Raw genomic sequence first — 12,607 nt, 5'->3', positions numbered from 1 at the left:
CCTGCTGAGTCTCCACACGTAAAAGATAAAGGTACATATGCATCTTCAAGGTTAGTTGGAAATGTGCTTGTCCTTTTCTTATGTGGATCTTTCTTTATCAGTACTCGCTTTGCTAACTTGAGTAAAAAACCCAGATCTTAAGTAATCCTAGTAAGTAACAAGCAACTTAAGCTTGTCTTCCAGGGTAAGATTAGAAATAATGGAGTATTTATAGGGCTTTTTTTCTTTTTGGTAGTGCCCTGAAAGAAAACCTCTTCTTGGCAGTACAAAGCCCCTGGTTTGAAATTAAATAGGGAAGCATTTTCAAAATGTCTGTTTGGAGTTAGACTTTTGGGGTGCTTTTGTAAAAAGGAAATCAAAATTTCAAGTTCTTATTTTCTCCATGTCAAATGTATTAAATATTTATCCATATAATGCTATATATTGTAGCCATATAAAGCCATCTATTACAGCATTTGGATTTATTATGTTGAATGTAGCATGCACCAGTTTACCTGTACTGTTTTCTCCTCTGTAGCTCCACAGTCTCACCAATGGTATTCTTGGGGTCCTCCTAATATGCAATGTAGATTGTGTGCATCTTGTTGGATTTATTGGAAGAAATATGGTGGCCTGAAAATGCCCACGCAGACAGATGAAGATAAACTATCTTCTAGCCAACCTACAGAGGTGAGATTGCATACATAAATTTTGCTAAAATGAAATGTGGTGCTTTCACAAGACTGCTGTGATTTGAATATTTAATGGAATGATTTTTTTATGTATGTGTTCAACTTTGGTATTGCAAAATTCAATTTATGAATCCTTTTCCTGTCTTAAGTAGAACTGAAGATTGTACAGTTCCTGCCATGTCTTTATTTGACTAAGTCTTAGATAAACATCCACTTCATGCATCTTTGGTGGACAAATGTAATTTTGTCTATCAAATGGTCTGCTACCTATAAAATGTTAATAGGACTATACAATAGCTCGTCTAGAATGGCATTATATATGCACTCACAATAGAGTTCTCTGCTCTGTGTTTTACAGCTTCATACGTAAGCCCCAGTTATTTGTATAGTGCTTACACATATTTTTGGTAAGCTTTGTGAATTTATCCAAATTGTGGGGGTTTTTTAATGCTATAATTCAGATGTATGGTTTTATGACTTTTTGTTTGGGGTTTTTGTTTGTTTTTGTAGGAATCCCATGTTAGAACTCACATGTCCCGGCAGGCTACACAGGGAACTCCAGTTCGTAACACTGGAAGTCCAAAGTCGGCAGTGAAAACACGTCAAGCATTCTTTCTTCACACAACGTGTTGGACAAAATTGGCCCGTCAGGTCTGCAAAAATACCCTCCGGCTGCGGCAGGCAGCAAGACGTCCATTTGTCCCTATTAACTGTGCTGCCATTAAGGCAGAATGTAAGATGTTTTTTTAATTCTTAGTTCTGTGTGCTGTGCTTCCCACCCATTTTTGTCTTTTAATTTTATTTTCTTTTTCAATAAACATTTCTTGTCTATACACTTTTGCTTTTCATTTTTTTCGTTTGTCCAGCATATCACGAACACATTGGATAAAGTCTAGCTGCCTTGAACAGATTTCAGGCTGGGGAAACATTTCAAATGAATTAAAAAGGGGATAACTATTACCTCATTCACTTACAAGAAATTGTCATTAAAAAAAAATCGGGGGCCAGGAGGGGAAATCAATACTGTGACACAAAAAACATACTTCCTACTAGGCAGTGTGGAAGAAGTTCGCTTCTGTGTTATTTGTTTATTTTCTCACTGAGCAGACAATATAGATCTGTACATGTTTTGTTTTTTTCTCAGTGGAGTTGGTCAAGGAGTGAGCTGAGGATGCATAAGAATTTAAATCTGTCCTGTAATACAACCCTTTGTTTACTATGGTGATCAGGTGGTGGTGATAGCTATGCTTATTATTACATCATAGTTGCATCATTTTTGTCTGTTCCAGTTTTAGATTTTAATTTTAAATAAAATTGGTATAGATAGCAAGTAGAGTTGTTGTAGATAGCAACAGTGAGTCTCTTTATGTGCGTATGTGTGTAAGTAGTGCTGCAAAGTCACTGAATATTTCAGCAGGTTTTGAATCTTTGCTGAGCACGTTGTTTTACCATTCACGCTGTTTGGTTATGTTTCCCAGTCTTCCATAGATGCAGTTCTCAGAGCAGACACTTGGTATTCCAAGATGAGCCATGCTGGCTCATTTTACTGTCAATTGTATTAGAATTGAACAGACCTTTTTAGAATATTAGATGTTGGTTTTATAACCATGTTTACTGGATTAACACTAAATGTTTTCCCAGCATATTTGACTGGGATGCCAATAATGTCAGTGTTCATTATAAGAAATTTACTCCATGGAGGCTTAAAATCTGGTTTTGAGTAATTATTTTCCCCTTATGTACTTTAACACCAGCCATTTTTCGCATGCAAACTCTTCGCCTACTTCTGCAGTCATCGACAATTTGGTGAATATTTCTGTTCACTGTCCTTGTTTTATTTATTTAGTTGTCCTGTTGGCCATTTCCTTTCTTCTTTCAAAGCGATGTAAATCAGGAGCAGCTTTCAGGTTTAAGGAAACCATATGTCCACTGTGTGAATAAAATGGGTTGTACTTTATGGAAGAAGTGTGTCTAAGGCTGGACTAGGATTATATTTTTAATCCTTAATACAAAATAAGAGTTATTTTTTGAGAGGAAAGCATTATACCCTTTAATTTGTGTAATTGGCAGTGATTTCTGCTGAATCAGGGAGGAAAATCAATTTTAGAAGTTCACATGAGCCTTGAATCTTTTTATCCATATCCCTATTTCTTCTCACACTAGAGTAACTCAATTGGAAAGATGAAACCTTTGTTTAAAGAAGGTAAAAAATAGAAGGAAAAAAGCTTTCATCCAACTGTTCATCATCATACTAGAACCAGTGTTATATACACAGTTCAACTTTAAAACAAAGGAGTGAAAAGCTGAGCTTTTCAGCAGTAAATAGTCATTCTTCTATCAAACTGGCAGTGCTGTGAGCACTTCGTCTTTGTTCCTTTGAATGAAAAAGTGCCACATCAGATTAACATCAAGAGCAGAAAGATTATTTCCCCCGCCCCGTGGTCTGTCTTTCATTATTCTCTTTGCTTAAAGCAAAATTTGGACCTTGCAATTTTGTCTTTTTGAATGCTGATGCTTCCTGATTAGACCTAACAGATTGAGGATGAAAAAATAGTCACAATTGTCAATGCTTTTTGAACACAACATTCAAATTATTTTATAATAGTCAAAACCAGATTATATCTCATTTAATTAAACTCATGATCCTTTCTGTGTGCACACACACATATGTGTACACACACATGCACATATTCTTTTTCTGGCAATCTCTCTCTGTGAAATCATGCAATGCTCTTACCTGCATTGTCATTGTCATATTCTTACTCTAGTAAAGCCTAGTAAGTAAGTAAATGAAAAAAAAAAAGTTGTTTTCTACTTTTGTCCCTGTACTTATATCTGGTAACCTGTGTTCAGTGGACTTTATAGATTGTAATGTTACAACTAAATAGGCTCTCTCTTCCTGAAAATGCTTTGAATCCTTATCTAAGGATAACTTGATGCAATCTTTTAATTTTTAAAGGAGATTTAATTAACAGTAATGATTTCATGTGTTGAATACCACTGAGTAATTACAACATTGAATGAATGTCTGTGTTGGTGTTGCAAAAGTTACAGTCATGCTTAGATAATAACCTGGCCGGAGTAGCAGGTCACCCGTGATGTGATATAGCATGATATTGTTAGGACGTCCAGGAACTGATTTGGAATTTATTTTCCACGTTGGTGTGCTGAAACTTGAATCTAATGACTGCTTAGATGCTTTGTCAGGCTTGTCCCTTTGTGTGTGCCAAGCCAGTGCTTGAAAACATCACTGCATTTCACAACTATATTGCAGTAGGCACCATACCAACACTCAGAAACCATAAAATCTAAAGACAGAAGGGCTGGTAGGGCACTTACCCCAGCAGTGTACCAGGTTTTATGCCTCCTTAGTCTTACGCGATTTGTTGAAGTGCAGATTGTAAATGAAACTAATTCCCAGTTCTGAGAAAGAAAGTTTGAACAAGCCAGTAAGAGCTTGCTCATAAAATAAATTGATTTTTGCATTCCACCTGAATTTGTCTGCAGATAACTTCTTTTGTCTTGGAGGAGCATGGAAGCCTCTGAGAATACTAACCTCAGGCCCAACCATCTTTTAGATGAAACCAGATTTCAGACAGAGCCTTTTTTATTATTGCAATTCCTCCCTCAGCCCATTACCTCCACTGGCAGAAAACAAGGTCCTATGCTATGTTCTTTATTCCTTCAGTTAGTACAAAGAATTATATTTTTCTCATTAATGAACCACATAGCATGACCCCTGATCAGACACCAGCAGGAGGTAGTGGAGACGATGCATTTGTGTCCCAGTTCAATCTAGGGATGGTCACCAGGAGGTTGAGAAGGCATGGCATCTCCTGCTAGGAGCACAACCCATCATGGAAATCTCAAACTTGGTTCTGCCTGAAGATAATAGACTCGCTGTAGCTGTTGACAATAAACTCATCTGATGGATTTTCAGGAATAATTAGAATTGGCGAACTGTTTCGGTAAGAGGAAATTCCCATGCTCGAAATTAGGCAAAATACCTTCTTTTTAGTTTGAATACATCGGATGTTTTATAGAAAGTTAAGCAAAACTATCCTGTCTATGGAAGGTATCTTAATTCGATGAAATGTATGTGGGCATTCTGCAGACAATCACTGACAAGATTGGGTCTGTCTCCAGCTTACAAGCATGTTGATATATGCATGGCAGTGAGCCATGCATCTGTGAACCTTATTACTTCAGCACAGGAAGATTTTTGAGGGTTTTTTTTTTTTTTTTCCCCCCTGCTTGGATATATTTTTGTCAATACAACTCACATAGAGTGTCTACATAGATGGAGTGTAGTTACCCAAATTTGAATTACTATAATTAATTAATACATAAATTTTAATTTGGGTAACTATACTCCATCTATGTAGACATGATTGTCAGAATATTTTCAGTGGATAGTTATGTATTATCTGTGTAATAAATATAGTTATCTGGAAATAGGTATACTGTTCATGATCAAAACTTAATGTACCTTTAAATCTGCAGATTTAATAACAAGTTTGGTATACAGTACTTGCTTGTTATGATCTGGTTTGATAAAACAAAGATGCGTGACAATTAAGTAGAATAAGGAAAAATCTTGTTGCTGATTTGTCTTTGAAAGCATACAGCGTATGTTTTACTGACACAGAACTATCCATTCATCTGGAGTGAGTAATGTTTACAGGTACTGAGTCACAATAACTTTTATATCCTTGATTTTGATAGCTGTAGAAGATCTTCTGACTGCATCGAGCATGAAAATATTTTCTCTACTATTATCTTTGAATATAATTTGTGCCAGATTTTAGTAACCAGTAGTAACTACAACACACTAGGTTTTTTCCCAAAGTTTCTCAGAACAGAATTCAGGGAATACACATGGCACAGTAGATTCATTAGATAATCTGAATTTTGATAGGGGTATGATGGAATATCAAAGAGAAATAACTCCCCAGTGAAAGTGTCTAAGCATGAGAGACCTACAAATCTAGTTTTAAAAAAGGAAATAATGTAAAAAACCCTTTCAAATCATAAAGAACAAACTTCATTCTCTGTCATCTTCTCCGTAACATTCAGGATCGACATTAGAAAGAACTTCTTCACTGTTAAGTTGTTAAGCATTGGAACGGGCTCCCCAGGGAGGTGGTGGACGTGTTCAAAAAACGCTTAGATGTGACGCTTCAGGACGTAGTTTAGCGGGCATGGTGGCATCAGGTATACGGTTGGACTTGATGATCTTTGAGTTCTCTTCCAACCATAATGATTCTATGATTCCTGATTTTGTTGACTTCTTTAATATCTACAGAAGTCATGACTTTTCTAGGTTAAGAACTTGATCTGTTTAAAACCGCATAAAGAATCAATTTCACACTGTGGTTTGTAATGTTGTTCCCTGTAGTTTTTCTGATTGTAATGTATGCTTTTTAGTGTTATGGTGCCCCAAATTACATGCCCCTCAAGATACGGGTTTCTCATCATTTTAGAGAGCTTCACATGATGTTTTCTATTGTGCTTTTTCATCCTATCATTATTTCTAATATATTCTGATTCTAATTTATTTTTAAGTGACTGCTCTTGATATTTTTTAGATATTTTTAGAAAGCCATCGACACTCATAAATTCTTTTCTGGGTGCTGGTGGTTTAGCACCCATCATTGTATGTTACAGCGATTTTACCCCTTAAGAATTAATTTACATTTATTGCTTGATCCTGCTGATATCCTTTGCAATCAGTTTTAGCTCTGATTATGCTCAGTAATTTCTTATCAAGAAACTACCTCTAATCACCTCTTTTCCTGATCTTTTTTATGTTGAACAGCACAGAGCCTTTGAGGATTGCATAGACAATTGATTTTAATCAGGTGATAATCCCTGGAAAAAAAACACAACTCTCTTACCCTGTAACAGCTGGACAACCACAGTCTTTGGTGACACAGTTTGTTAAAAGCTAATGGAAATGCAAAGTTGAATGCCAGATCAGCTGCATGTGTACGTGTCACGATTCTTTCAGAGGATCCTGGCAAAGCTGTGATACTTGCCATCACTGGTTTACAGGACTTGTAGGGGACCCCTGGAGGTCTCTAATCTCACCCCCTGCATCAAGTTCATGTGCTCATGAGCCTTTTGTCCAGATGAGATTTGTCTGTCACCAAGGATGGAGACTCTATGGCTTCTCTGGGTGCCTGTTTCAGTGTTTGATCAGCCCCACAGTAAATAATCTTTTCTGTACATCTAACAAGAATTTTCCGTCTCCAGCTTGTGTCTGTTGCCACAGATGGCAATAGTACATTGTCCTATCCCTGTGTACCTCTGAAGAAGGGTCTGGCTCCATCTTCTCCATGCTCTACCACTAGGTAGTTACAGGTAGCCATCAGGTCTGCCCTTGGCCGCCTCATCTCAAGGCTGACCAGACCAGGTTCCCTCAGCCTCTTCATGGATGTCCTGTGCTCCAGCCCCCAACCAGCTCGGTGACTCTTCAATAGCTGGACTTGCTTCAGGACGTCTGTATCGCTTATAGTGGGGATCCTTGAACTCATCGCGGGGTCTGGACGTGGTTTCATCAGGGTGGAGGGGACGGGTTACCTCCCTCGCCCTGCTGCCTGCACTTGTGCTGGTACGGCCCAGTATGCGGTTGTCCTTCTTGGTGCCAGGACACACCGCTAAGTAATGTGAACACATTAAACATGTTTGCCCTTTACAAGGTCTTTGTTGACTCCCTTGATGTTTCCATATTTAACTGTATGCCTCTATATAGTTCAGCCCTTTTGCCAGTCTGCAGACCTGCTCACTGAAGAGTGTTACCACATTTGCTGTGGTTTTGTTTGTTTGAACCAAGACCAGTTTAAGCATTAGTTGAACAACAGTAGCGTATGTGCTCAGCAGTTTCTGTTTGGATTAACTCCACCTGGTCCTGGTAACTTGTTTTTATTCATTAACCAGTTTGTTTTGAAATATTTCCTATGGACACTTTGATATGACACAGTTCTCATACTTTCCTCGTAAAAGGATTTTGGAAGTGAGCTTCTTTTAAGTTCTTCTGCAGTGAACACTGATGCAAAGAATGCATTCAGCATTTCTGCCATGCCTTTATCTGTCTTCTACATTTTCCTCACACCTTGATCATCTACTATCGCTACTGGCACTAGCACACCTTCTGATTTTGATAAGTTTGAAAAAATACACTATCAGATATAAAACTTTTATATATGTGTGTGTTTTCTCATAGCTTCCACTATTTCACTGATCTTACAAAGATTTTTATTGTTCATGTGGAAGCCCATACTTGATTTTAGGACTTGTTTTTAATTTTGTTTTTGACAACTTCCTACCTACATTTTATTCTATGGTTTGACACTTGAGAGTGATGCACAATCTAACTTCTGTGTTTTTCTGTATGTAGTGCATAAAGATCATAAACTTTATCGTGCTTTTAATGGAAGTGCCACATTGTGGATCAAACTTTGCTGCTATTAAATGTATTTAACTCTTAATAGATAGATGTGCTTTGGAATACCCACCTGGTACCTTTGGTGAACATGCTTCGCTTCAGGAGTGGAAATGGTGCTCTCTTTGCAGTCTATATTCTCAGTCAATGTATTAATATCTTACCATGATTCAATTTATTTTTTTTTTTTTTACAATGAAGACATGTTAATGGAAAGTTTTCTTGCTAATTACTTCTTAGGCAATGCTTTGCTGTTCCCAAAGTAACTATAAAATACTTCCTGTATAGTCTGTGCTTATTTTACTAAGGGAGACAGTGGAGACACATCATTCTACTCTGTCACTTAAAATATTTCAAGTGTTGTGGAATATTAAAAATGTTCCAGGCACCAGGTTCAGTGCATTTTTTTCACTGAGAACAGTATATTTTGTTATTAAGATAAAAATAAAGTACTTTGTGTACTCGTTAGGGCTCTGGAATCTTTGGGCTGCCCAGATACCAGCTAGCTTTTCCAGAATTTCAAGCAGATTCCTTAATATATTGAAATAAGTTGTACATTGTCTGCTGCATTGAAAACATCTGTGGACATACTGAAATACTTATTTTAGTCATTTAATCATTTATATATAAAGAGATTGTAAATTGTTTTATATATATAAATGTTATATATATGTTATATATAGTGTCTTGTCTTCTTTGTGTGACTGTGTACTCCATCTTGTGTGCTGGAATGAAGCAAACAGGAACATTTTGGTAAAACACAAGGTGGAGACAAAGTGGAATTACAATTATTATGATCATTTGTAATACCTAGCTTGTTAGAAAATGCAGATCTGCATGTACATATGTGAAACCTATACAAAGAAAGATGTACATGTAGGTATGTGTATGTGGGAAGTAATTCCATGTGAGAGAATTCTAGAACTACGCAGTCTACATACGAATACAGTTTTGTTCAAAACAGAATACCTGTGTTCTAGGGATATTGGAAGCCCTATACAGGGATTACTTACGTGCTTTTGGAAGACAGATAACCCAGTCATTCTGAGTAGTTTAAAAAAAAAAAAAAAAGTATAGTTCCAGTAGTCTTGAAACTATATACTGAAACCTAGTGTCTTGTGAATTTTTGCCTTAGGTTGATTGACTCCACTCTCTAAGTGTGAACCTTTTCATAGTAAGACTTCTATGTTTGGGGCATTTAGGCAGATTCTCTGCTTGTGTATTCGCAGTGCCTTTCAAGGTGTCAGATCAATGTTGTAGCATCAAATGAATGTATTTACTGAACTGCTTATTTTCATTTACTTTGCAGGAAGTTACGATTTTGAGACCTTTGAGCTCTGTCATACTTGGTTACGACTGACCGCTTTGTTTAAAAGTTTATAGTAAAGGAATTTTTTTGGTTGGGGTCTTTTTAAGCTTCATCTTGCCATGGTAGCCGCTGTGTTCTGTTTTACTTATTAAGAATTTTATGAATCACTGTACCACAAGAGACATGACAGAAATCAGTAGTCCCAACTTTAAATCCTTCTTACTTCTGTCTGGCTCTAAATGGAGTAATACAAGCTTGTAGAAAATGAAGATTTCAATGTAAATTATTTTTAATGGCCAGAGCTGCTTTTATTTTAGTACTCATGTTTTTGTCTGTGTTTCATTTGCCTAACTGTCTCCAAAAAGATTTGGTAGGCAAAGAATGCATTCAAATTTGTGTTAGAATTTACGTAACTTAAAAAACAAAAACAAAACATCACTTGCATGAATGAGGAACATGGCCTGCCTTTAAATATCCATTATTATTAGCATTCATGAAAAAAAGAAGAACGTGCTAAAAGGAAAAAAGAAATTTATGGTAAATATGCAAGTCAGAAACTGGTTGGTGTGTCCTAATTATATTTGTAATGGTAAAATATTTAAACTGAATTTTATTCTTTAAAATTCTCAGATGCAGATCGACATTGTGAACTTGCTGGAAATCCTCTGAAGATAAAAAGCACCAGAAAACCCCTGTCATGTATCATTGGGTATTTAGGTGCGTATCTGTCTCCAGAGAATAACAAACCAAATGAACATTCAGTGTGTACTGAAACTTAAAAATCCTATATGCATGGAATGAGAGATTTATGCTTTTAGTAACAGGAAAAGTCAACAAATCAATAAAATTTCTGGTCCACTAACAGTTGCAAAACTGCATGATAAAATTTGCAGGATGTAGGCAGAAGGCCTTCTGATACTGGTTTAAAATGGCAGAGTGAAACCTGATGTAATTTAGCATGTGAAAAAGAGTCTGGTATTCTAAATAAAAAAAATAAGCGCTCGAAGAGGAGAAACTCTGCTCAGTGCTGCTCTACTGTGCCGCTTGGATCCACTTGTACTCCTATGTACTTTAAAGAAGGAGACCTCAGCCACACTAAGACACTGGTCTTTTAATTTGATGATGTAATTTTAAAAGATGTGATGAAATCTGTACTGAGATCACAGCTAAGAGGACGATGAACTCATATAAGATAATAGGGAGAGGAGAAATTCTAGTGATTGTGATTCCTTATTAAAAAAATGTAATAGTCCTCTTTGCAAAGAACCACCACTGACTATTAAATATTTACACAGTCATATAAGAGTTGAGATACCACAGAGGCTTTCTGTTAGTCATAGAATGAATATATAAATCAATCCATTGATCGGAGAAGCAATGAATAATTCTGCAGTGCATTAATCCCATCCTGCAGAAGTGAAGGTGAGGGGTAGAGCTCAGTCTAGATGCTTTGCTCAAAATCAACTGGAGGTTTTTTGTACTAGAACAGAGAAGACCGTAACAGTCTCTTGACTTACTGAAATAGAAATCGACTATTAATGTAGTTATAACTGTTCTTTCAGAACATCAATTTTAACAAAATTCAAACTTCAGAAAACTGGATAATGGAGAATTAATGCCCACTCTCACTGAATTTTGATTCCTCCTGCCTGGGAGCTTAAGAAAAAAGCCAGTGATCATTTCCTACAGGCATCCCAGCTGTGTGCATTAATATACGTTGTCATTAGAGCGGATGAGGAAAAGACTGCTTTGATTGCCTTGGTGGAGTTGTGGTTGTAAGGGGGGGCAATCAGACTGGAGACCATTGATCCAGCTGACCTGTCTGTGCAGTCAAAAGAAGAAGTAACAGCGTGTGTAATCTCAGAAGATGCTGCATGTTTTTAGCCATGTTATTTAGTCAGTGAGGGGTTGTCTTGATACCTCTGGGAGCTAAGTCTGTATGTTTAATGGGAGTAAATGGATGAACACTGTCAGGCAGCAGTATGTGTACTTAGGTGAAAGTTTTGTAGAAGATTAACTGTGCTAAAATATACCAGGTATCTGTAAAGTCCACTTAGCATTTGACTGTATGGGAAGTGAAGGTGTCTCACTACAGCTGAAGGCAAATAATATCTGTTACAGGGGTATGAAGTGTACCCAATGTAGTTAAACACATGCATCTGAATTAGCTGTATAAGGATGACTAGAAAATGGCTTTTTGATTGCTATTTAGCTTGGTGGGTGGTTTTTCTTGTTTGTGATTTTTTTGTTTGTTTTTGGGGGACTTTTGAATGTTCCAGTGAATAAGTAATGCTTACATTATTTTTTCTCATAAAATTTAGTATTAAATATCATGTCATAGCTTATAGAGGGGGCATTTGTTTTCTTTTTAAAATTTCTTCCACACCATTCTCACAGACACTTATTGGCATACAGTTAACTCTGCATCTTGGGGCAGTGCTGTTTCCAGCCCTGCTGGAAAGGCAGAGAGGATTTCAGTGCCCTGCGCATCCTGGGTCATCATTTCCCTTTATGCCTGTTCTGCTGCTGTGCTGCCAGTTCCACAGGTGAGGTAGGTTAAGCATTAAAAGTAGGCCCTGTCCTCTAGAGAGCTGGGGCTAATCCCCTGAAATCTCTTCAGTCATGGCTGTGCTTACTAAACAAAGCCCCTAAGGTGAACCCCTGGCTAATGAAATGTCCTATATTACCTCCTAGTCATGATGAAACCAGGCTAATGTTTCCAGCTGGGATGCATGTTCAGGAGGTGAGATGAGAGAGAGGTACAGCTGCTTAAGCACCTCTGGAATCCATGATGCTTATTTAAGTGACTCAGTAGGAGACTTGAACTCCTCTTTGTGTGCTTTGGATATTTTATTTTTTTTTTTTACCCTAGTGACATTAGTGGAAATGGGAGAAGTTTTTAGAGTTGTTATTGCTATTTACATGTTTGAGGCTTCAACCTGGGTTTATAAAAAGGGTTCCTAATACATCGTTCAAGTATTGTTTCTTCTCCTGTTTTATCTTTATTTCAGAAATGACCATGCAGTCTGAATATGGCCAACTGGTTATTTGTTGTGTGGGTAAAGGGCTGATTTGGGTTATTTAGATGTTATAGTTAGTTCTCTGAGTTAGCAGTAGGTGCAGGTGGCTAGGAGATTTTCACTGAAGTACTAGGCAATAGAACAAGGATAAGAGCAGCAGGAA

At 37.1% G+C, this 12,607-nt stretch overlaps 1 protein-coding gene across 1 annotated transcript in view; it reads left to right on the top strand.

Annotated features, from left to right (window-relative positions):
- LOC104161494 (metastasis-associated protein MTA3-like) overlaps nucleotides 1–12,607 on the top strand; it is a gene marked incomplete at its 5' end in the record, with an annotated part of 81,400 nt that overhangs the window by 29,563 nt on the left and 39,230 nt on the right. Inside the window, 3 exons of the mRNA XM_009699956.1 lie at nucleotides 518–669; nucleotides 1,182–1,404; nucleotides 10,055–10,141. Of these exons, the coding sequence (XP_009698258.1) occupies nucleotides 518–669; nucleotides 1,182–1,404; nucleotides 10,055–10,141 (462 nt within the window). The remainder of the gene's footprint in view (nucleotides 1–517; nucleotides 670–1,181; nucleotides 1,405–10,054; nucleotides 10,142–12,607) is intronic.

This window comes from Cariama cristata, unplaced genomic scaffold (assembly GCF_000690535.1).
Source record: "Cariama cristata isolate BGI_N322 unplaced genomic scaffold, ASM69053v1 scaffold10875, whole genome shotgun sequence".
Taxonomy (NCBI): domain Eukaryota; kingdom Metazoa; phylum Chordata; class Aves; order Cariamiformes; family Cariamidae; genus Cariama; species Cariama cristata.
Note: the sequence above shows the minus strand (reverse complement) of the source record. Positions and strands in the feature narration are given on the sequence as shown.